Here is a 27119-nt window from a genome sequence, read left to right on the forward strand (position 1 = left end):
GGAGAGAGATAGTTTGTGAATGAGACATTAATGCGCACTTCTTATGCTTTGTTTGTTCAGCTCTTACGGTGATTTTTTGGAGTGAATAACGATGCAATAAACTTGATAAACCATCAGTTAAGTTTGGCCATCATTCGGACGGGATATACGCTACAATCTGTGTCCAAAAACATCTTGGGATAAGGTTTTCACACTGACAGCTGTACATTGTAAGATATAGCAACTCCGTTTGTTTGTCCGAGTTAGCAACAGTAACTAAGGGGGGCGGGGCTTACCGATAGGTCAATTAGGGGTGTAACGGTACACAAAGTTTACTAAGCGTGTTCCTTTAAATGAATTCAATTATAACTAAAAGTTTCTTAAATATAAAAAAAATTCTCCCTACTAATGCTGTAAACTATATAGGGAACCCTTACTACATTACTATAATATTAAAGGTTAACAACAGAGCCCAAACTATTTGCCTAAATTCAGTTGCTATTTATTTTTAGATATAATAATTAACACTAAAATAACACAATGGCCCTCATTTATCAAAAGTGCGTACACCAATTTTCCAGCGTACACCCAAAACCACGCGACTGAGATTTATCAATATGGACGTTGGCGTACGGCACGCTCAAATCCTACACCAGCTCAGGAGGAGAAAAACAATTCCTAACACCACAAAACGCACTGACAAAGATATGCTATATTATGACCCACTGTAAAAAAAAAACAACAACAAATAAAGCCATATTCGCACGGGATAAGTATTATCTGGGGACCTCGTGTGATTTAGAAATGACTCCCCCACATCTGAATTTTGCGTGGCGCATTCGCACGGGATAAACTGTGATTTTACTCGAATTTACTGACTTATCTCCCGGATATGATGTTACTTGAAAATGTTTTTTCGTTATATAGCTGTATGAAATTATAAACAGTCGTATCTATATAATTTTGATTGTTTTATAGTAATACAAATAATTTCGTTCAGTTAGAGAACAGACGCAATTAAAAACGTAACTGAGCAATATAATAACAATATACGACGGAAGATTCAGTTTCAAAGCTAATGTAAAAGTGCCCATTTAAGCGAGTTGTCATTGTACTGTTCTGTTTTTGTGTTTTTCATTAAATATAATATTAAACACACCATTCAAGCAATTACTCCCAAATTTTGCTCATTCTAAAGTGAAAGTAGTAGCCTATAATCCGCGCGGCCGCACGGGAAGTCATAACGGTGTGCATTATGCAGCCTAGCTCCATTCTTCGTGAAAGATAAAGATAGAAATGCGCACAGGACACAAAAACCTTGCAAAAATTATATACGATCCGCCTAATCCCGGCCAAATAGATGCCGATTCGCACGGGACTAATATTATCACAGGACCTCGGTGTTCGGCGAAATATGGTAGGTCATTTGCGGGGGAATTTTTACTTTACATATTACAGACATGGCCGATTTGCACGGGATTAAGATCACAGACATTCTCTGCGATTATTACAAATCACCAGAGCTCCCCACATATACTAATCCCGTGCGAATAGGGAAGTAATTATAAACTTCAGTGTTTATTTTTGTGCAATATGGACTTCAATGTTTAATTTGTGTGACTTTACCAAAGCATTTGATATGTATTCCTCCAGTTGCGAGCCTGTGCGCTTTACCTGACGTTGGTTAGGCCCGGCAGCTGCGCACGGACTGGGACTGAACATAATTCAGACTGACAAAATAATAAATGACATTCTTCTTCTTTTAAATAATAATAAAATAAATAATAATAATAACGACATTCTTCTTCTAAATAACAATACGCGTCATTAATAATACAAATCATAATAATAATAAGAATCTAACAAATTGTCATGCAATTATATTAATGTGAATGAATGGTACTCCACATCACATCATCATCACTATTGTACACCCCAATACATGTGATGTGATACGAAATTAAATGCATATTATTACAAAACACGTGCTGTAAAATAATGAATTGTGATAGGTAATTTCTCATCCAAAAAGCTATTTAAACTGGATTTCCACCGTACACCTTTTTGTGGGCGCCTTTAATCCCACTCGTTAAATTCCCAAATAAAACAATTTAGTTTTTTTTCCACTTCCCTGGTGGTGGTCTCGATCTCCACGTCAGAGAAGTTTCGCTTCATTGCCGTCTTCCGAGTGTCCATGGCATAAAATGAGGGCGTGGGGGAGGCAGAGACTTGAATATATAGGGGCGTGTTATTCTAATGACAATCGTTTTCAGCCGCGGCATTTATCAAGGGCAGGTATTGCGTACGCCTGGATTTCAGAGGTGCGCACAGCTTCATAAATCAGGCGGTGAGAGGAGTGTAAGCATAATCTTACGCCAACATATACGCCCGTTTCTACGCAAGATTGATAAATGAGGGCCATTGTATGCAAACATGTAAACTTCACATAAGGCAAAATTATGTTTTTACTCCAATTCGTTGTTGCAATATAATCATTTATACACAGTGGCTGTGATTTTCATGACATACATTAAATAATCATATAATGAATATATAGGCTAATATAGTGCATATATTTAGCAAAATAATTAATTTCTCTAGTGAACTAACAGCTGTGGCCACTGAATGACTTGCCTGAGGTAAATGTAATGCTACATGACATTATTTACAAGCTGTTTTAGTGACATCTTTCCACCATTGAAACACTGAGCGATTACACAACATATGATACGTTTCAGTAAGTGTTAATGTATCCTCAACATACCTTCAGATGTTAATTCATGTTTATTCTTTGACTAGGAATAGATGATCGCGTTCAATTAAAAGTTAAGCTGACTCCAATCCATGCGGTTACTTTCATGTTTTCCTTCTTCATTCTTTTTGGCTCATTGACAGAACTCTTATCAGTGTGGTCATTAGTCATTAGTCATTAACTGTAATCTCTGGCCCTGTCGTTCAGTCTATCAGAGGTGCTAATCAGCCAATCACCAGGCAGTGCTTATCTTCCTGTGGTGTGGCAGGCAACAGCTATTAGGCTCATTTCCTTTAATACCACAGAGGGCTGTGGCAAATTCCATTTTTAATATAGTGTCTCTTTTCACACCAACACAGAAAACAACTTTAAAAACATCATGAAACGGAAGTTGTGATTGCCCTTTCTTCCTTTATTGTGACATATCCGAGATAAATAAGAAAAAAAAGTAGAATGGGACTGGATTTCGTCCTCGGATCATTGATTGGATCATAGGAATTTGGGCGTTGCTAACTGAGTGGAGGCAGATCTGAATGCCAGTTTACAGTCAATTGTTGAGGATATTTAGGGGCCGTGTATCCAACATCATTTTGTGAAAAACAGAAAACGTATGTGTTTTGGTCGTTTGTTTACATGACAACAGTGTTTTGGGGGCCTGAAAACGCAAGTTTTTGAAAACGATAGTGTTATAAGCTCCGTGTAAACTACAAAACAAACTAGTAAAACTAGTTTATATCCAGATGAAACAGTGCTGACATTCTCAAAAACCCTGACACAGAAAACAGGAGAAACATTGAGCCACAATGATACAGTCGGAAGGCTTTTCAAACCACAAGTCATCAACATTTACCTTGGATTTACTGTAGTAACACTAACTGAAACCATGGGATTGTGGCAGAAATGTGGGGGAAAATATTATGATAAATAAATCACTTTGTTATAGTGAAGAAGAAAAAAATGTGGGGAATTATATTATTAATGTGGACATTAAAAGTATTAAAGGGTTAATGGAATATAATGTGTTTTTTGTGTATTTGTATTACACTAAATGTCTTTAGGCTACTGTTTTTCATTACACATACCATACAAACAATATAGTTACTTTTTACCATGGACCACTTTTTACTCAAGCAACTGTCAAATGTGCATTTGAGAGACCAAACATGTAATATTGATTTGTAAAATGTTCACCTGCTTGGCAAGTGTTTGTCATGTTCTGATGATAAAACCACAATTTACTGTCTGGTTTCTACAACTTTCACTCAGGAGCAAAAATCTGCCATTAAACTTGAAAGAAAAAAGATTTGGCATTTATCGTGATATTGGCATATATAATGTTATTGTGATAATTTTTCAGGCCATATCACCCAGCCCTAAGTACAACTTAAAACTTATCATGTCTCATGGAATCACTTAATCAGTGTTTCAACCACAAAAAGACGTCAATAAATCAACTTGTGAACTGTGTCGTTTTTTTTTTTTTTACTGTTAATTGTATGTTTGAATAAATTTACCATGAAGACAAGTGTTTATGAACTACCTTGTTGGAGTTGCATACAAACATTTCAGTTATTACAGTGTAATTATTAAATCTGAAAAATAGCAGTTGAATATAATAGCTCTGTTGTTAAGATTATAGAAATGTACCAAATGAGAGGGTTATCGGTTTAGTTTTCAGCAATTAGGTAGCGGTAGGTATCATCCTGAATAATCAGCAATCGTATCAGTGGAGAAATTCAGTTTCAGTGCATCTCTACTGTACATTTCTGTACATTTTATTAACTGAAATAATGCTAATACACCAAATGTCTAAAATATGTGTTTACCAGTATAGTATACTGACAAACACTTTAAAACACAGTCACAGAGACAATGAGGAAACCATATGATGAATCAAAATTCATCACAAGCAGCTTTTCCACAAGCTAAGGTAAAATGTAATGTATAGAAGGTGCTCAGAAGAGTCCTTCTAAAAATACAAAACACCATCACTGGAACTCACGACACTAAAATAATGCAATAAACATTAATTTAACAACATAAGATGGGACATAAAAACCTAATGTACATAACTGATACAAAAAAAGTGTTTCAATTAAAAAAAAAAAAAAACACGAAATGTGATCCTGGGAAAGTTTTTTTCACTGAAAACTATAAGATGACTACAAAAACTGCAAATTTCACAGTATTTTAACTTAAAAAAAACAACAACAAAAAAAACATAGATCTAAGGGGGCATTTTCATTTAATTTTTTTAAGTTGAGACACTTTGCTTTTTATGATACGGAATATCCGCGGAAGTGTTACTAGTATTAAAATCTATTAAAAAAATTCAGATGTAATACAAAGTATTTGCTCTGGCTCTTGTTTTAAATTATTTTGTTCTGTTGTTATGCTTGTTGTTGTCATCGGTTGGCATTGTACACGTAGAATGTGACGGTTGGTCGGTGTTGTATTTGTCCCACCCCTCCTCCACTGTGATTGGTCGGCTGGGAAAAAAGTGACAGTGATGAGCGCTGTGTTTTGCTCAAAGTTGAACATTCTTCAACTCTCGGCGACCGTAAAAAACGCTGAACGCTCAGCGCTTGAGTGTGAAATACTCGCCTTGTTAAGCTCATGGCGTCCTAAGAACACAGTGCTGAAAACAATTGGATAAGTCAGCCAGCCACGTGAAAAAAAAACCCGCTTTGGTGGACACGTGGCCATAGAGTAAGGTAACTTGCAGTTAACCAAGTAACAGTTTTTTACTGTCGGATTTTTACAATCTTTTACTGTTAAAATTGTAATAATTCTTTACTGGAGAACATGTAGAAGTCATGTAGAATCTCATGTCTGTTGATGTCCCCTACTTGCAATTTCATAAGTTCCTTTGACTCCTCTGCGGTGTCCACTGAGACAACAAAACCAGGGGTCAAGGCCGGGGGAGGTCAGAGCTTCAACTCTGCACTTCCTCCCTACTGTGGCTATAATCACAACGGAGACGATTAACAGATGCCTCTTGGATGCTATGTAAGGGCTTGCTTTTAAAACACACTGTTGAGTGGGAAGCTCTTTGCACTAAGTGTCAACATCTGAGGCCGTGTGCAAACACCAGTAAAAGCTTAAGAACACATTAAAAGAACAAGCTCAGCTTAATTAAAAGGAGCAGTCTGTCATTTCATTTAAAGTCCAGATGGACAGGCAAGTAGGCCATGGGAAACTTTCTGAATTACATGCTCGCCAGCTGTTGACCCCAGCACCCAAACTTTGAGTCCTGACTTTCTTAGGCCATCTCTCCATTAAAGACTGATGGCAAAAGGAAACAGGTACTGGTCATAATTCAGTGTTCATTGCGGTTTACTGTTGATAAACAGCTATGACGCATGCCGGAAAATACTACTCATTTAACCTGTTTATGAGGTGACAGGCTTGTGAAACAAAAGTATATTCCCTGTTAGTCTTTGTGGCAGCCAGAGAATGGAAAAATACACAAATAAAGCATTGATTGCCCAACATGCCCATTTTCATCATTACATTGTCTGAATTTGTAATTATGAACTTTCGAAGTACTGTAAAGAGTACTTAGAATGTCAAAGAAACTTGGGTTTTTGCGCTTTTGAATTTGGCAAGCAAGCAATATACAAGTATTTTACAAAGCAAATTTAATAACATGTTTTTTAAGTTCTAAGAAATGACACTTTAAATAACTGCTACAATAATGTTCTGTTAAATTAGTTAACACCTAAAAAGTTACTTACGTCAATATACAACGTTCCAAAGGACTTTAGCCAATTCATATTCAAATTTGGACAATAAAATAACCCCATTAACACTAAAGACTGTTATGGAAAGTGTGGCCGAATAAAGCAGTCCTTAAATTATGCAAATCATAATGCCTCTTAGCGAAACCAAAGGACATACTTCATATCACTAGCATAAGTTCTCAGAGATGTGATATACACTTTCTATATTAGATGATGCAATTGTATTAAACCACCAGAACAGATAAAGCTTTTATTTCTATTCCTTATTTCTATTTATTATTCCTTCCTTATTTCATACGAGATAACGCTGGGCCGTTCTCCACCATGGTTCAGTCCAAAACCACATTGATGTTGTGTGGGTCCAAACAAAACCCCAATAACAAATCACTGGAACACTAAACTTAAAAATGTGACGAAAAAATGGGTTTGGTCTCAAGAGCAATGACTACAACACATTTATTTCTACATGCATTACAAGCAACTCAGTGAACCCATTTTTCACCTATAAGAAATGAATGAAAAGGTGAAAGAGGCAGGGGTTTAGTGCCTCAAAGGGGCTATAAAGACTTAATGTCTTAAGCCAGTATAGCGAGAACCACTGTACGCTCTGAAACAGAGGGTTCCACTGTCCCAGCCAGCGGGAGAAACCAGACAGCGCTGGAACGACCCTTAACACAACAAGCAGAGGTTTTTACAAGTCTACTAGTAAAACGTCTGCCTTAGCTCAGATATAATATGCGGCATAATAGATCTGAAGCTCTGCTGAAACAGACAGCAGTCGCCCACTAAATCATCTGTCAGTAAAACCTCAAGCTGAAAGGTTTTGTGTCTGTATCATGCACCGACTTCAGCTTTGTGAGCTCCAGGAAAAGGAATTTCCTTGGCAAGAAAGATTTCCTCCTGTTGGTAATTCATCAAATTACAGAGGAAAATTAAGTGCTGGCTAGTGTCCATTTGTTAAATAGACTGGAACTATTACAATTACCACAGACAATTACCATTAAAAAATGCATCGCTGTGGTTTACTCCTGCAATTTGGCATTGCAGCACTGCAAATATCCTTTAGTCCCGTACAATAAATTGCTTGTGATTTTTCTCATTCGTAAGTTACGGTGTATAAAATCATCTGTTAAATGAATCAAGAAACAAAAATCACACATTATTTTCCCAATTTGGTTCATTTTGATGGTCCCCTTTAGACATTTTGTTAACTATAAGTGACATTGCACCTATGTCTCAGAGCATTAGTTCAGAATTAGTAGACTGATAGGAGTAGGGGTAGTAGAATAAAGGGTTGGGGTAAGTAGAATAAGTTTACATGTAGTTGCAAAGATACTTATAGTCACTATAGTCTGTTGGGGAGCATCAGAATAAAGTGTTAGCAGATATTAAGCAGACAGAATACTGCTCACTGTAAACCCATATAAGTTGGCAAAACTCAAAAAAAATGGAGGCAATCTCAATTGCCTCAATTTTTAAGTTAAGCGAGCAGTAAGCAGAACTTGCAGATTTTTATTTTGTAATCATACATTTTAATTGCTCTGAAATATTTGAGTAAGCGAATTCATTCATTAACTTAAAGAAAATATCTAATTTTTTTGTAGTGGATACTTGACTAGCTTTAACTAGCTAATTCAATAAATACCACCTTGCTAATTGGTTACACAATGCTTTGGTAGCATTAGTATTACCATAGCATAGCACTTGCTGAATGAGCACAGCAATATAATACATTTAACATATATCGGTTCTAAAACTAAGCTCATGCCAGCTCCACTGTTCACCATGAAGGTAACTCTACAAAATAAAACGTAACAGAAACTCTTCTAAACTAACATAAAACATTAAACACTACTAAATCTCCCACTTAACGTTCATCTTGAAAAAAGCATCTGGTGAAGCATGCTGGGAAATAGAAATCCCAGCCCAGTTTCAGTTTAATTTAAGTTAGTCTAAATTAAAAGAAACAAGTTCACAAAACTCAAAACAACAAAACAATTTAGATTACTTAAAGGGTAACTAAACCCCAGCTCAGCGTTTAACTCCGATGAACCGAGGGCGGGACTGAGCGGAGGGCGGGCATCTGAGACCTGCGGTGACGGATTGATTGACAGCTGTCTGACTCACGAGTCGCAAAGATGGAGAATGACTGGAGTGACGCCAGCTTTTCAACAGAGCGGTCATTCTCCTACCTTCGCATGAAGTGGAGGAAGGTGAACCTAATCTATATGAACAGTCAAATCCTTATACTTATACTGAATCACTAAAAATAGATCAGATACATGTATTGTATTTCAATGTATTTTCATTCAAATTAACTGAATCAATAAGCAGCGCAGGACCATTAAGTACAGACCTAATAGCCTATTATAAACAGATTTCCTCAAATAAAAGTTAGACTATATATACGCCAGCAATGTTACGGTATTGTTGTTTGTTACCGCTGCAACCACTTGCATGTCAGGGTTTGAAAGTGCGTCTCATGTATGAAAATTATCTGTACACATGACGGGCGGCAATAATATCGCAGGAAAAGCTTAGGGTTTAGTTACCCTTTAAAATGTGTCAGTTTTGTGAAGCTAATTTGTTTAATTTGAGTAAAACAAAATAAATAATTTTAGGGTTTACAGTGAGTTAGTTGACATGTAGGTGCAATTTTACTTATAGTCTAAAGTGTTACCAAAGATTTTTCAATTAATTCAACAATAAAACCAGAGGAATATTATGAACACAATGCTAACAGAAAAAAAGACTGATGTTCCACATCATGTCAAAAATCAACAGAAAATCCGGTTTTAGACTTAGCCTGATTTAGGCTTAGTTAAAAATAAAACTTATTAATGGAACAAAATCAATTTAAAGAAATTTAGGACACTAAGTAATTAATTCCAATATTTCATATAGGTATGAAAAGCCTTCATTGTGTTATTTCTAAATGTATGTCTTTCCCCATGGAAGATGAGCTTTTCTATCAACTTTATCTAGGAAATGATGGATGAAACACATTAATAAAACAATGCCATGGCTTATAAGGCAGTTTGTTAAGGCTTTTGGGAGGCAGTTTAAGTGCTTTATTGTTGTGTGAAAAAAAACTCAAGTCCGATTACTTAATAAAAGTATTATCTTAACTCTCCTCAACAAGCCGCATGGTTTGAGGTATCATTCAAAGACCGCAGAACTAAGCAATACCAATAGCAAGAACCAAAGAGTAAAGCTAAGAATGCAGCGTTCAATCACAATTATTTGTTCAGTGATAAAAGAGCAAAGAAAACCACTGTCAGGCTTACTTCAAAATATGAGCTACAACATCAACATTCAGTGCAGGAACTGTGGCACCAACTGTGAGAGGCACATTCATAGAGCTTTAGCAGAACACCTGAATAACCATCAGTTCATAAAGGAAGCATTCATACCAAGCAGATCTTTAGTGAAAAGAGAAATTGACCTTACCTCTGCATACTTGACCCCTGGGTAGATGAGAAGGGCCCTGGAAACCTGCAGCTGGATGGCCTGAAGCGCTCTGCTGTATCCTCTCACCTCATGCGTGCGCCTCTCACCGAGGTGGCATGTTTTCCCACAAACAGACTCCCAGACTCTGTAAGAGATGCAGCCGGTGGGTAGAGTCCTCACTATAGCTCTGGTGCCTGTGCACACGCTCTTTTTAATTTGCTGGTTGTTCTTGAGGTACCTCCTGACCAGGACAGTAGAGCGCTCCTTCTTGTTTCGCACAAACTCGCTGTCGGACACGGTGCCCTCACTGTCACTACAGTCCTGACTTGCAGACAACCTGAAGGGTGTGGACCTCTTAAGGCACCTGCCCTGAGAGCACATGGGTTTGGTTTTCCTGTTGAGCCTTTCAAGACTAGAGAATCCATTTTTATGACACACGGCACATACAAAGTCCATTCTGTCACGCATCTTATTTTTCACAGCAGTGCCGCAGCCATTGGCGCATCGAGGGCCTTGTGGCGAGGATACTGGCACACTTCTTCGCCTCAAATCCAGCCCGCAGAACGGCAGGCTCTCTGTGTTTTGGCCGATGACTAATTCCATCTGGCACAGTTCACCATCTGAGCCACTTAATGTTGGCCGTCCTCCAGTGAGGCAAGTAACATCAGAAGAAATCTCTTCTGCTTTCCTCTGCTGGGGCACCGTTCCCCAGCTTCTTGGAGAAAAGCTATTCTCCGGGCAGCCTTCTTCGCTTTCCACTGGATCGCAAAACCCACACATCTGGCAAACGTACAACCCTTCTTCCCCGTGCCTTGCAGCCCCACAGCTGCAGTTTTTGGACCTGTAGGTATCGTCCAAGCAATCCAAACTCTTAGACCTAGTATCCAAAGACTTCCGTATTCTGCACACTGTGCCCGGGATGTCCCTCTCCAAAGGGTCAAACGGATAATGGACAGGTGTCTGAGGGGATTCGCTCTCAGCTGAGCCATAGTTCACGGATATGAGAGCATCTCCATTACTTTCCGTATTCTCCTTACCACGACTCTTCACGCCCAGCACAGCGGAAGCCCTCTCGGAGGCCATGAGGCCAATATGCGCCTGTCTCTCCACACGAACCCTCATATCACTAGGCACCTGATGACAGATTCTCCTTGCTCAACTTACACGAGGACAAGCTTCTGGCAAACTACCCCTAGAGTCGATAGCCTTGAGATCAGAGAGAAATCTATCTCAGTGGGTCTGCCTGAAGTGGAAGCTTCAGGATGACTGCAGCAGAAAGCAACGGCTGCTTCTTCTCAATGTATTCGCCCCTCCCGACTTTAACCTCTTCTCCCAAGACCTCAGGGCTCAGAATACTAGATGAGATGGGAACAAGAAAAACAAATTTCAATAAACAACTTCTCTTGCCATATAGCATTTTAAGTTGACCTGCATGAATGAACGAATGAGTGAATGAAGAAAATATGACAATGCAAGAGGAAACAAACATTCTGTAACTCAACACACTGGTTTTACTTGACATGGGCAAGGCAATAAGTTTCTCAATCCTTATCAGAGCCAAGCTGTTTTGTGTCTTGCTAGCTACTATCTAGGGAAATTGCACTGAAACCTTGTTTAAAACACTGAAGAAATATTACAAGGACAGGATGCACATTCTGACAGCATGAAATGAAAATTCACGTCCACTCAAAAATATCTCCCTCTCAGGAAATCACATAGCCATCCAAAATCTCACTACAGTCAGCAGCCCCTCATCCCTATAAAAATGCACGGGTCTCTGGAATGTAAAGCCTCGCTTGGAGGGGGGTAGTCCGAATGCAATTAAAGGGGGGCATACGCAGCATTGATTCTGGGTGAATTCAGCCAGTCGGAGTCTTCAAACATGGTTCAGTTCCCACACCCACACAGTTGACGATAAATCACTGTGCTAACAACACAGTGAGGAGTGTTTCTTTCATAACTCAGCACTTGAGTGTTTGTAATCAGACATGGACTTGGTGAAAGAGAAAAGGCGTGAAAGACACTAGAATACACTATATATTGTGCAGGGACAATCTACTTCTCAGGCCGAATAAAACAATTAGTGCTGACTGTCTACAAATACTTTTCTGAAGAAAATGTGCGAGTGGTGCAAATATACATTATACTATACTATACATTGCAAAGTCAGGGATATTGTAGGTGGATGCAGTTGTTACTAGGGATGCTCCGATCGATCGGCCGGGGATAGATATCGGCCGATCATCATATTTTAAGACTCGATCGGTACTCACTAAACTTGGCCGATCTCATGAACCGATTGCAATTTGAAGATGTCAGCGCATGAGGACGTAGGGCTGCTCGATTATGGAAAAAATCATAATCACGATTATTTTGGTCAATATTGAAATCACGATTATGTAACACGATTATTTCACATGACTTTGGGAATGTGTTGTATTTATTAAAAATACACCTTTCAACAATTCAATTGAAATTGTAACATTTGTTGTACTTTTTGAACTATTAAAATAAATAATATAACATATATTCGAATCAAAGTATAAAAGTATTCACGTAAAAATGATAACCACAAATAAATAAGATCAACAATATGGTTCGGCTATGCTTTTCATGTACGTCTAACATTAGTTTCCAGGTACATAAATGTATCAAATGTAAAATAACATTGCATATTTGAGTGCATAAATTAAAGATTAATCCTATTAAACTTACAAAAGCTATTCAATCAAGAGCGGTGAGTGATGTCCTTGTCTTTTGTTGTTTGACATTAAACAGACAGCAGTAAAGGCTACTGCCCCTTTAAGACCTCGCGTCTGCTTTATCGACTGTATAAAGTTCACTTAAGGCATATACAGACTATGTCTGCTAAGATACTCATCAAGATGGACATGTTGACATACGTTTTGTGTGAGTTTGTCCGTTTAAGAGCAAGACTTGAAAGAGAACTCAATATTTGCGCGCTGAGAGACGTGTGCGCGCTCTCGGATGAGTGCACAGAGACACATTTTCTCACAGCGCGCGCGGCTTCTCATTCTAAACCTAAACCCTAAAGCACTAAACCCGGGTGATGACGGTGAAAACGACTGGTCATATTCGAAAATATGGCAGCACTCGCAATCTCGCATGCATTGAACAAAGTTTACAAAGAGAGAATTATTTGAAAAATATGAAGGAAAAAAAAGGACGTTTACACGGCTCCCCTGCTCTCGTCAGTTTTTGTTTCTTTATTAGATTGTCATAGGTCACTCTGTTTAATTTTCAAGTGGTTAAACAGATTCGTGGTGTTCCCTTGCGTTGCAGCCACTACCATGTAGGAAATCTTAGCATGTTTCTGCTCGTCGTCTGATTCCTCGAAGCCAAACTGTTCCCAGACAACGGAGTTGGTTTTGCCTTTTTTGCTCACCAAACACTGCTGTAACTGCCCTCCTTCTGCCATCTTTACTCGCGCCGAGTTTTTAAATTCCAGCGGATGATAAGCACACGAGACTCACGACCTGAGAGAGATATGTGGGTTCGGGAGGGGCGGATGTGCGCGTGCGCGTTTCATTCAGAACGCAAGGCAAAATAATCGATTTTTCTCGATTGTACTATTTTGGTGATCGTTGGGAGGCAAAATCGAAATCGAAATCGAAATTCGATTAATTGCACAGCCCTATGAGGACGTACATGACGCGTGGGGTAGTAGCAAATATTCAAAGCTTTGAAGGCTGAAGTGGAGAGGGGGTTCTATGTGAACAACAGTTCCCCATCCTAAGGGATGGGCGAATGCCATAGTGGCGGAGACGGGCGCCACAAGCAAACGAACCTGGAGAAGCTGGCGAGAGCCCCGGGAAGAGATATCTTTTCTTTGTGAAGGGCAGGGCGCCCTGGAATGGGTTCGCCCAGAGAGAGGTGGCCCACGTCCGGTGAGCTCTCGACTAAGGGCCCGTCCACACGGAGACGCGTTTCACTGTATACGTATACATTTTTTATCGTATTGGCGTTTCGTCCACACGGATCCGGCATTTTGGGAGACTGAAACCGCTATTTTTTGAAACCGGGTCCTAAAGTGGATAAATCTGAAAACGACACCCTTGCGGTTTCGTGTGTACAGCCAATCCGTATATTTTGTGAAACGGTGATGTCATCACACCACGTCCTGCGCGGGGAAGACTTAAAGGGGATACAACTACGGGCACTGGGCATGCGCACATCAATACTGCGTTGTTTAATTACTGTATTTGCATTATTGTAAGGGTATGTTTAGGGTTGGGGTAGGTGTATCTGGTAAGTAGCAAATTTATTTATTGTTATTTTATTGTGAGATTTTACCTCACCTCCGACTGTTGCCGTACCCCTTCTAGCCACAACTCTTCTTCTCCGTTTTTAGTGTATTTCTGTGGCAGAATTACAGCGCCACATACTGGCCTGGCATGTATACTACATCGTTTTGAGCCGTTTTCAGGCTCTCGTGTGTACGCAGATATTTCTTGAAACGAGGGGGAAAAAAAAGATCGGATAGGGAAAGTTCTGGCTTCGTGTGGACATGGCCTAAAATGATTTGGCGCCGAAGTCATGTCATCGCCAGTGTGGAATTACTATGACGTTTCGAGAAACAATGAAAATTTTGCTATTTGCCGTGTATGTTCCAAAGAAATCTCGCGTGGAGGAATATTGTATTGGACAACGTTTAAGTTACATCAGACTTCTCTCTTTTAGGAGATTTCATGTTTATTTTATCCTCAACATTTTACTATTGGACAATGTTTAAATAAACCTTGTGGGCTGCATCAGACTGCTCCATTTTGTTTGTTTGTTTTTTCTTATATTAAGTATCCTGATATGCATAGTGTTATGCAGAAACTCCATTTTAAAGGCATATTAAAATGTTCACTGTATAATGAATAATTCTTGTGATTATTAAGTAACTGTAGTTAAAACAATAGTTGCATTACATAATTACCATAAACATTTAACAAAAATATAATAAAGGCAACATCTATAGTATTTTTATCTGAAAAAAAGGTTAACGGTGATCAGAGAGCTTACAAATCAGTGAAGCATTGGAATCGAGATCGGTATCGGCCGATCACCATGACAAGAAATCGGTATTCGGTAGCGGCTGCAAAAATCCTGATCGGAGCATCCCTAGTTGCTACAGTAAGCAGTTGTAAGATAAGCTGTTCTCTGTAGTTGCTAGGGCGTTGCTAAAGTATTCTGGCTCTGGTTCCTCCTTTGAATTAAGTTTAAGGGATTTGTGTGATTTTATTATCAGCTGGGGGAAAATTATAAGTTAAATCCCTTAGAAATAACAGCACATTCTCCTCTACAAGATGAACGATTTATGGTACCATTAATGCCCATAAATTTACACACCTAAAATGAATGGAACATTTGACCCAAATGGAAAATTCTGCCATTGCGTGTTTATGAGACACACAATAAATAATAGCGTTTGCCATCACAGACATCAAATCTAGCATGACCTGATCACTTAGGAAAAATTTGATTTCAGACAAAGGAAATTTGTTGTTGTTAACTGAAGTATCAGAAGCAACTAAACAAGTTTTGTCCTAATCTGAAGCCGAAATGCATTCTCCAACAATACTAAAGCACATAACAAATGCATTCCTGCTGTAGTATGAGATCACCACACAGATAAACCAGACACACCCTCGTCCTTATGATGAACTGTCACGTGTCCACATCATTTTATGGGGTGGTCTGGCCATGAAGTGTCTTGTTTCTTTTATTTCACTTTAATTCTGGCCGGTAGTTAGGCTGTTGTTAAGCAGCTGTTTTGGTTGATTGCATACTGGTTAAAAAGTCCATTCCCAAGTCTCTATGAACTGCTGGTCTCTGGTCCCATCGTCAATGTGAGGGGCCATTAGACGACACCGTTTTCAACTAAAAATGCAAAACTTATGAGTCTTAGTCCTTCATTTACACGACAATGGTGTTTTGAGGGCCTGAAAATGCAAGCTTTTGAAGATGGGTTTGAAAGTGCAAGTTTTTGAAAATGATACCATTATTGTCCCCATGTAAACAAAAAAATGCAAATTTGTGAAAACGGTGATGTTATGCGCATTCAGGGCTTGACATTAACACCCGCCATTTGCGGGTGGATTTCAGCTGTGGAGTGCAACACACTCACTCCCACTAGCCACTTTGGCGGGTTGAATTTTATTGTAGTCTTCTCAAAAGGCATCTGTTGTAATCACTTTGCGCATTATAACCAATCACACGGTATTCTTTAGAGCTTATGAATGCAATATCTAATAATCAGAGGCGTTCAGATTAGGCTTCGCTGAACAGCCAGACATTTGAGCGTGCTTTCACTCACTGAAATCTGCACTCTCATCATAAACAACAAAGCAGAGATGTTCGTACATCATACAGTGATTGACTGTTTTTGTTTTATTTCAGCCACGAAAATAGTACCATAATGCATCTGATGTGACTGGCATAAAGTTGGCTTGACGTTGGACATTCGATATTCGCAAATTTAGGAACCGTCTCTAAAGTCACATATGACATTGATATACACGTTTCTAAATTCAATTGCATTTGAAGAGAAGGACATATATATATATTCATAAAACCAACTGTAAAGTGTTCATCTAGGTGTCAGGTATGATGCACACTTTTTAGATTTTTGATATTTAATTAAATAAACTGTCAAATCCCATGAAAATATGGATATGTATTTCACTAGGCTACTTTATGGGCTCATACACAAAATATGCTACAGTTAAATGGGTCATAGCTGATAGAACACTGATGAGAATATTGCATTTGATGAGAATATTGCTTGAGAATAATATATATATATTTTTTCAGACAAGCAACTGTTTTCTCTGTCTAGATTAAGGAGCTTAGTTTACACACAAATGTATTGGAGCTAAAAAATGACCTGTCATGTTATACAATTCAAGTAGACTTGATTTGGGTGTGTACAGTGGTCATTTCAGGGACTGCGGTATAATATTCTCTGGTTTTCTCCGAACAAATTTTTACCGGTCCAATCAGCGAACAGAGGGAGTGGCTGACGTTGATGTTGTGCGCTAGTTTGAGTTGTAGTTCAGTAATGGCGACGAAGAAAGATGCGAGCGAAGCCATTCATTCCGTTGTGGCACCGCTGCCGAATATCCAGAAGTTAAAGCCGGAGCAAGAACAATCTTTGCTGAGTTTTGTTGGTGGCCATGATGTTCCGGCCCTCCTCCCCACAGGGTTCTGGAAAAGTTTGATTTTCCAGCTCGCTCCGTTAGTGGTGAAGGAGTTGGCTGAAGCCCTATTCGGATGGTAATTGTTTCTCGTGGGGTCGGAAGGTATTGTCATAATTTACAGGGGCTAGTCAGTGATTTTATTGCCGTCCGTCTCCCACCACCCGCGTAAAAATCCCCGGCCGAGTTACCTACTGTTTTAGACAAACACCAAGGTCGTGTGGTAATTTAACTGCTGTCTGAATCCACATTTCTGAGTTTTCAAGAATATATCACTTCAAAATTCACTTTTTATATCCTTTTTGACCACTGCAGAGCACCATGCGGTTGCGCTATAATTTGGATGCATTTCTAGACTTGTATTTCCTTAAATGCTGACAAGTATTTACAAGAGCAATATATTTCATCACCGCTCAAAAAAAAAAAAGAAGAAAAGCACGTAAACATTTGAATTGGGCCGTTATTTACAGCAGCATTTATTCTTATCATACCAAGCATATGACATTTTATTTACAGCAATCATGTTACGGACCACGTGAGCAGCGCGTTCCCGATCACAAAACTCTCCCCTCCACCGTGAATAAATCACAATCTGAATGCACGAGTTTTAGGTTTTATCACTCAGATGGCTGCACAATCCGTAGACTTCCATGTGAGAAACAGAGGCAAACGGTGCATGACATAAGTCACGACCAAACGTTAGCGATGGCAGATCCAGAGTGACTCTGGGCAGATCCAATAGTTTTAAACTTCAACAGAGTACCCGCCTTCAAGGAAGTTAACGCTTGTCAATGGAGAGTGGCCAGACTCTCTGTAGAAATGAAATGTACGAGAGTCTGGTAAGACCAGGCTAGTCATTTACATATAGATAACAACAAATGTAAAAAAAAAAAAAGACAATTTTGGCCAGTGAAAATGCTGAGTGGCTAGTAACTTTGGAAAACCACTAGCCACAGTGGCTGGTGAGCAAAAAAGTTAATGTCAACGGTCAAGCCCTGTGCGCATTCATATCACATGTTCAGTCTATAGGCGCGCAGTGTGTCTTTATAAAGTGACATCGGCAACTACTAGCTTGGCATAATTCTGCGTTTATAGTCATTTTCGCGTATCGATGTGAACGGGATCATTTTGACAACGTCGTCTGTACGCGGAAAAACGTTTCCGTTTTTAATACATCGTTGTTGTTTTAATTGTGCACCAGATTTTCAAGTCATACAAGCAACACTACACTTTTCATTCCATTTATACGCATGTGAATACATCAGAACGGAAATGCAAGCTTGTGCGAAAAGTTTCACATTTCGCTGTGTTCCAAAGTTCCAGTTAGGTGAAATCTGACCTGCGGTGTGACCAGTAGAAGATCGATACGTCACAGCCTGACCTCTTGACTGAATTAAAAGAATGCATATGTTTGCAGTAAAGTCGAGTAGATTGTATATTTTTACAGTTTGAATGTATAACTATTTGTTATGTTGAATTCATGTCTATAAAAAAAGCGAGACGTCGTATCACGACCGTTGCAGTGTCTGTAGAAATGATATGTGCTCAAAGTGTGACCGTGGCTTAATAGTGATGCTTGTCTTAGCAAACACCACTAATTATACTTCTAAAAGTTGTGGAAGCCTAGAAGTATTGCCAGCCTTTATTTGTATACATTACATGGGAGATTGTATCCAATCCATCAAGTCATTTCCTGCAATCCTTACTGATCCCATGGTCATGTACAAACAGCCGACGTATCAGCCTGCCTGCAGGAGGTGTTACAGGCATTTGTGCGCTAAAAACCTGAACTTGTCAAAGACACCTCACTTATCTAAACTATGAGCTGTAGCAATAAAGAGGCAGACGCGCCTTCAGAGCAGTGGGTGGGTATGAGAGTCTGTTGAGGCATGAGGCCATTGTAACGCTTGGAAATTACGGGAATTCCCACCTCCCCAAATCCACCTCCGCACCCCTCCTTCTCCCCTTCTTTTCTGAAGCCAGCACAAACTAATTATCTGTGCTAGCTTGATTCTGTTCATACGCAACAGACAGCTACTGGAGCAAAGCCTCATTCAGACGTGGAACGGTTCATCTTAATATAACAAAGTTGATGTGTAAACAATGGCCTCAATGACAACATACATGCAGGTCCAACTGAGATTAAGACAATCTAAGCTAACAGCCCATCATAAATAGAACTGGGTCAACTGCTGTTGACCTCTGACCAGTGTTATTAGAGTTAGGGCTGGAGTACACTACACGACTTTTAAAGTATGAACAGATTTTAAACTCACTATAGGCATCATACACTTGCCCACTTTGTACACGGTAGAGAGAAAAACTGGGCATCATACACCAAACGACTGAGGATCACACACTACCAACTTTCACATCATTCTGAACACAAACTCATGCCTCATTGCTAGGAGATTTATGATAAATGAAGCTATCAGGTTTGATATCCTCCAACGGAACAGAATCACAGTCTGAAGCTTAATAAAAGTGTTGTAGTATATTTCAGACTTTAACTAAAATATATTAAAAAAAAATTTAATTCATTGAAAAAAAAAAAAAAAAATTATTAGGGATGCAACAATACAGTTAGTCCACGGTTCAATACATACCTCGGTTTTTAAGGTTTTCGGTTCGGTTCGGTTCTGATGGCTTGTCACATCAGTTTTTTGCTATTCTATTCTTAAGCGACAGGAACAGCAAGAGGTTAAGGAGAAAAAATACTTTTTTATTGCAATACCCTTTCTTTATTTTACTGAAAAGTATACATTGATTCTTATTAAAGCTATAAAGTATTAGTTTTTCAGTCAAGAGCAATGAGTGATTTTCTCTGTCTTTTGTTGTTGTATTAAAATTAAAGGGATAATTCACTCAAAAATGATAATTCTGTCATCGAGAAATTAATACAGGTTTCGAACAATATTAGAGTGAGTAAATAATGACATAATTTTAGAGGTGAACTGTCCCTTTAAGGACAGCGTGTTCACTAGGCTGCACTGTCAATTTAAGACCTGCGTGCATCTAATATACAGACACACGCCGATTTAACTTTCACTTTAGACATAACCGACTGTGTTTATGTTAACCTTGTGTGTATTTGACAGTATTAGCGCAGTAAGATGACTTAGTCCAGAAATCACTTGTTTGACAGGCGTTTAGTGCGCGCGCTCGCTAAAGCGCACGTTAAAACCATGCATAACCACGTGAATGAAATGCTTAACCGGCAAGGCTTTAAAACGCATGCAAATAATGAACTTTCGTGATTGTGAATAACTATAGTGTTCCGTGAGTTATAACTCACTAACGTGTGATGTGAATGTATGTCGCGTTGTTCAGTATTGGGATGGAGGCAAATTATAGAATTTGTAGAAAAATAATTAATTAAATGCAAAACCGAAAAAAACGCAATTCACAAGCGTGTATTGAACCGTGAATGCCGTACCGAATGGTTCAATATTATATTGAGAATTGTGGCATCCCTAATATATATATATATATATATATATATATATATATATATATATATATATATATATATATATATATATATATTAGATGAATAACTTAAACCTAAAGTGCCCCAATTATGCTATTTTAAAGACTTCTAATTTAAACAAGAGGTTTACATACATCAAAGGTCAAAAAACACTTTCATTTTCTCACAATATACATTGCACATCACAATGTTCAGTGAATCTCAAACGACTCGACGGCTGACGGTCTCTCTAAATCCCTCCTTTCCGTGAGCCTACTCTGCTCTGATTGGCCAGACGACCCAGTCTGTTGTGATTGGTCTACCGCGTACAGCATGTTTCAGAAGCTAAACGCCCATCACCATAACTGAACTTCAGCTCCGGAGGATTCCTAACAATGACGTCAATTTTACCATATAAATCCGAGTGCAAGTCCAATGATGAAACATTAGAAGAACTAGTTATTAAACCTGAACCTCCATCGTAACGACGACTTGAGCAGGACGTTTCTCAATGATAAGCTACTCAGTTTGAGGTATATTATGAGATGTTGCAACTGTAATTTCTCACCATCTGCATTAACAAGTGTATGTCTATCAACAAACGATGTGTATATGTCTAAATTATAGCGGTGCACATGCAGGAACAGCATCAATAATGGTGCATATGTTGACTGATGTAACATAAAAGTTTGCAAAACAAATCTTGCTCCATCCTTTATCTTTACTCAAAGTAGTAAGAACGACAGACAATCTGCCTTAATAGACACAGTTTTAGGTAATAGTGGCCCACAGCTGATTAGCAGAAGTATTTCAGTTAGACAGTAATAACGTGAGTTAGCCGGAAACGTACACAATATAAAACAAAAAACTATGCATTTTGAACACCCGGTAGAAAATACATCAATAATTATTCATACTTACAGGTTGTGATTCTGAGATTCTGAGGAGTAATATGGTTGGGTATTGACACAAATTTCACGATTCGATTCGATTTCCATTCACAAACTTTCGATTCGATTAGATTCAATATCGATTATTGTGGATGTATATCAGATACAGTAACAGTACATGGCAAATTTTCTTGAGGAAAGAAATTCTTAACTAATGCTGTAAACTATACATGGTAGTCAGTAGGTACATTTCTATAATATTGAAGGTTAACATTAACTGATTTAAATACAAACAAAGTTATAATACTAACTTTACAAGTACATCATTTTTCTACTCAAATTAGTTTTTTGAAATATAAACATTTAAATGGTGGCAATCATAAAAACTTGACGGATTTATTCAAACATGCATTAATATAAAAGAACATTAAAAATTATAATGAATAGCCTATGTAATATGGTGCATATATTTATCAAAATGCTCCTCTCTAGAGTTCATTTTTCTAGCTGACTAACGGACACTGGATATGGTTTTTCTGAGGTAAATGTGACGTTTCGTGACATTGTTTACAAGTTTTTTGGGTCTTTCCGTGGGTCTTTCCGCGGTTGAAACACTGATTGAGCGATTACATGTGACGTGGTAAAGATTTCAGTGCGTTGTACTAATCTTTTAACGTACCATGATGGTCATTCATGTTTATTTCGTGCTGTAACTGGTATTAAAGCGGAGATGATCAGTTCACGTGAGCTGCGCTACTGTGATCTGTCACACTACCTTAAACAGCGCCAAAACTGCATTTATTTTTTGAAATTTCGTAATAAAAATGGACGTAATTTAAATTCTGAGACTTTGTATCTTATCAAAAGTAACAAAGCACAAAGATTATTGCGATTTATTGGATGGAAGGGGCTCTACAACGTTATGTTGCGTTCACACCAAATGTGAATAAAGCGTCAAAATCGTGTCTACCGCATCTAGTTGGACACTTGAACATTTTGAATCCATTCGCGCGTAGAAATCGAGCGCTTGAAGCTAAATAGACGTGCATTCAAGGCGTTCCAGAAGAAATATGTCATAAAACACCTCTGCCTCTTTTCATTTTCATTAAAAATATATGTTAAACATTAATAGCCACACAAATGTGGTCCACGCAACGCACTACCTACATTATCTTCACTGCATGTATATTTAAATATCCTAAAAAAAATAAAGTTATGAAACTTCTTTGTCCTCGGTCAAAACGATTTGGCAGACAACAAATTATAGATTCATGACACCCGTTAGATCTACACAAGACGAATTCTCTCATGTTTAACCACTACAGGACATCAGAGCCAGCGGTAAGCGGCAGAAGGACTGGCCGAGGAAAGGCTGCTCTCGCCGGGGTTAATGAGCGCTGAGCGCCCGTAGATCGCCTGGATCTCACAACTCCAAAAACACAAGATAATCTTTTTTAAATAGGCGCTCTCTTTATAAATTAACCACAGATTTGAGCTTTAAACAACTACATTCTCACCTGAAAAAGTCTTAAAACTCCATTTTGTGACACAATAGTATTTTTAAATTATGCGGGGTTTCTCATCACATCACTTTACCATGTGACAGCAGCAAGCAGGCTCCTGATTGGTTAACGCGGCGCGAATTGACGCCAAAGTTCAAACAAATTTAACTCCGGCGTCAGACGCGAATTCGCTTCAAACGTGTGAATGCACAAAAAGCACAATTCGCGCAAGACGCTCAATTCACGTCAAATTCGTGTCATTAGCGCGAATGAGGCAGAATCGCGTCCATCGGGCCGTGCAAAACGTGTCTATCGTGCCGCAGGACCTCCAGACGTGCGTCAACGCGTCTTTCCATTGACTTAACATTGAAATCACTCGCCCCTGACGCTCTATTCGCATTTGGTGTGAACGCAGCATTAGGTTCATTCATCAACTGAAAACAGGATGACTAATCGATTCTTGGGATTTAAGAATCAATATCGGTTCATAAAAATCGAGAAATATTTTTTTTTTACCCAGCCCTACTGAGTAATGACTCATCTTTCAAGAGCAAGCATTTTGAACTTTGAAGCGAATCCGCTTTGAACTCAGAGATTTGAGAAGCAGTCACCAGTAAAATGACGTGTTTTCGAGGGCTGGTCAAGTTTTTCGCGGGCGGACAACGTACAACATAGGCGGACATTTTGCAAATGTATTCTCTAGTGACGTAAAACCGTCACGCAGTGGGATTCGATTTACAAACGACTCATGGGCGTTCAGAGTCGATTCTTTCTTTTGGGAGACAATAACTTTATTTATCATGCACTTTTGACTTTACAACTTTGCAGAACGTTTACATTCACAGACAGCAATATTACAAACTGCCTGAAAGGGAATATTCGAAAAGCCATAATAGGGGCACTTTAAAAACTTTTTCTTGCAATAATCATTTTCAAACTGCAATAATGTACTAAAAATACTCAAACTAAGAAAAATGCAACATGAAAAGTGCAACAACTTAGTCTCATTCTAGGGGCAAAAATATTTATTTATCCATTTTATACAGTTTTATTCAAAAAGCTTTATCTTTTATCGTCTGACAAATCATAAAGAAATCACTTTATCACTTCAGGCATGTCCAAACACTAGGAAGAGACTAGGTCGTCGATGCTAAATCAGTGTTTGCTGTCATAAATTTACAGTTAAACAATCTTTGAGCATTTGTGGGTGTGTCATGTCTTCTGGCACATTCTTGTTTAGCGACATGAAACTCAGGTGTGTCATCCCAGACTCAAATTTCACAACACAGAAAGCGTACATGACATTCGGTAATTCAGTTTATGCAAAAATGTTCAAATTCTGAGTATTGTGTCATATGCTGAGTAGTCATAACTGATACAAAGGTCTATGATTACAGGTTTGTTTAATGCAAAGTAAAAGATCCCATATGATCACAAGACAGTAACCAAGTACTACTCGCTCGCCTCCAAGTCTTTCTCAATTGAGTTCTCATGTGGCAAGTAAACTAAAGCAGAAGAGTTTTCCGTCTATTCACATTTTCCAGGCTGGTAAATGAAAATGGATTGTGTGAGTTTGAGCATAAAAAGCCCAATCCCCAGGATCACTCATGCAAGATCAGGTTACAGAGCAGGTCAACTCAGTCCCACTACTTTTACTAGAGCAACATAAGATTTCCATTAGAGGCTGATTTCACCCAACTAGACTTCGGGGAGCCTGTCGAGGCAGAAAGGGGGGACAGAAAAAATGTATAAACTGTGCTTGTGGGTAAACGTAGGCTACCTTTTACTCAAATAATTCCTCTTCACATAGGCATGCAATTTTAAAAACTCATCATCATCGTCTGTCACAGTCTTTTAACACCTGTCTGAGCTCATTGAGAAACACATTTCACTAACAAAAAACGTATAAAGTAACGTTACCATAGTAATACCATGCCCAAAACATGGCATTCCCGTGGTATCGTGCGTTTTTGCACATGGAATCCTTTAAAATGCCTTGTAAATATTATATAAAAGTATACGAAATAAAACAACTGAGGTGAATGAATACACGCGAGAGTCGTAAGGCAAACTGACTTTCTTTCTTTCATTTCTGACTGTAATAATCCGAGAAAACAATGCATCATCTAACACACTACATCAAACGTTGTTTTGACGCCTAACTGCAGCATGTTTTCTAAGTGATAACTTTATCTTTTAACACTTCAAACATAACATAAACACGTGCCAACGACTTACCTCTGCAGAGAGTCACACCAGAAACCGTCCCTCGCGCGAAATGCGGTGAAACTTCATCGTGGTTTCAGAAAATGACTGCTGAATTCGCAGAGCCTTGTAGCAGTAACAGTGTTGTATTAAAACAGTGTTGCGTTGAAGCTGGTGGAGGCGGGAAACCCATTCAGTCAGCAGCGGAGCCGCTCGCGAGCACAATAGCTGATCCACTGAGGTGTCACTGCATAGGAATGTCTGAGGACTTTAACTCACGGTCCCGCTCAAGAGACTGACACACTTCATTACTGTCAAAGGACACACACTAACACGCCTTCATAAATACTTAATTTTCACTTTCAGAAGTTACAGAGGGACCTGATACCATGGTGATACATTTATATGTACCACAGTATTTATTTATTTGGAGTACCATGTAAATGCCTTGTGGTACATGGTAGTCATGTGTCTTAAAGGCATATCACATAAAAATGTACAGCAACTTGGTTCCTCCCACTCTATAACAAATTTTTAATTATTATTTTTTATTTAATTTACCTTTAAAATGCTAGATTGTATCAATAAATAATATAATTTAAGCCACTTAAATAAAAAATAACATTTCATGCATAACCCTGTTAATTCAGCTCAGAATATCTCACATTGAATGTCTGCCATCCACTTGTCGAATTTTTTTTATATAACCAGATATTTCATGACTCTACCACTAGATGGCCTTATAGCTCTCTCTCTCTCTCTCTCTCTCTCTCTCTCTCTCTCTCTCTCTCTCTCTCTCTCTCTCTCTCTCTCGCTCTCTCTCTCTCTCTCTCTCTCTCTCGCTCTCTCTCTCTCTTTCTCTCTCTCTCTCTCTCTCTCTCTCTCTCTCTCTCTCTCTCTTTATATATATATATATATATATATATATATATATATATATATATATATATATATATATATATATATATATATATATATATATGTATAGCAAGTGAGCTGTTCCGCTGGGTCCTAAAGTTAGTTCTTGAGTTTATCTCTTCATGCATTCAGATACACATGTAGACATTTTTGGTAAAGTTTAGTTTTAATTTTTTTAGGCTTTGCTATGTATACTGAAGCATTCCTCGCATTCCATTCATTCCTAGGGGGTAAATTTGACCCGTGAGGGACTGATTTGTTACTCTTTTTTTATTTCAACCACATAAACTCCTGGGATCCAGTAAATTTTTTGTGTGTATTCGTGGTTCAAGGTCTTGGACCACTCCAATGAACACTCAGTTATTAAAAATGTTAAAAAACATAATTTCTGGTCAAAATGACCCGAGGGATGGATGAGGGTTAAACCACTGATTTGTTCAGTAACGCCGCAACTATTTTGATAGGTGACATGCAACGGCTGTCCCAATGGACTTTGGTGACTGTTTCCATTGGTGGAGCAAAAACATGCAACACAGCTATATAGTACGCAAAAGGCTATGGTGGTTATGTGTATTAGATGTCACATACAATATAAATTTTTACACAGCACTTATTTATTAGATAAATGCGACTTTTTCATCGTAATTGCGAGTTATAAAATCAGAATTGCATGATATAAACTCACAATTGCGAGAAAATAATTGCGGGATATAAACTCGTAATTCTGACTTTTTTTCTCGCAATTGTGAGATATAAACTCGCAATTGCAAGAAAAAAGTCAGAATGACGACATTGCAAGATATAAACATGAGTTTTTTATCTCACACTTTATGAGTTTATATCTTGCAATTCGGACTTTAAAAACTTGAGAAAAAAACGGATGTAAAATCGCAATTGCGAGGAAAAAAAGTCATAATTGCAAGATTTACCGTTTATTTTTATTTTTTATTCAGTGGCAGAAACAAGCTTCCATAGTTTTCAAAAATTTCTGATATGAAATGGTGGG

At 38.4% G+C, this 27119-nt stretch overlaps 1 protein-coding gene across 5 annotated transcripts in view; it reads right to left on the minus strand.

Annotated features, from left to right (window-relative positions):
• plce1 (phospholipase C, epsilon 1) overlaps positions 1-25665 on the minus strand; it is a 114656-nt gene extending 88991 nt beyond the window's left edge. For 4 of the 5 annotated variants that reach the window (XM_079845411.1, XM_079845410.1, XM_079845408.1 and 1 more), the window contains exons 1-2: positions 25229-25665; positions 9925-11279 (exon numbers count right to left, since the gene is read on the minus strand). In XM_079845411.1, coding sequence (XP_079701537.1) covers positions 9925-11046 — 1122 coding nt within the window. In that variant the 5' untranslated portion in view covers positions 11047-11279; positions 25229-25665. The remainder of the gene's footprint in view (positions 1-9924; positions 11280-25228) is intronic. The other variant, XM_079845407.1, reaches the window with a different exon arrangement.
• Between the last annotated feature and the right edge of the window lie 1454 nt (positions 25666-27119).

The sequence above is a fragment of the Gobio gobio genome, assembly GCF_949357685.1.
Source record: "Gobio gobio genome assembly, chromosome: 20".
Classification (NCBI taxonomy): Eukaryota; Metazoa; Chordata; class Actinopteri; order Cypriniformes; family Gobionidae; genus Gobio; species Gobio gobio.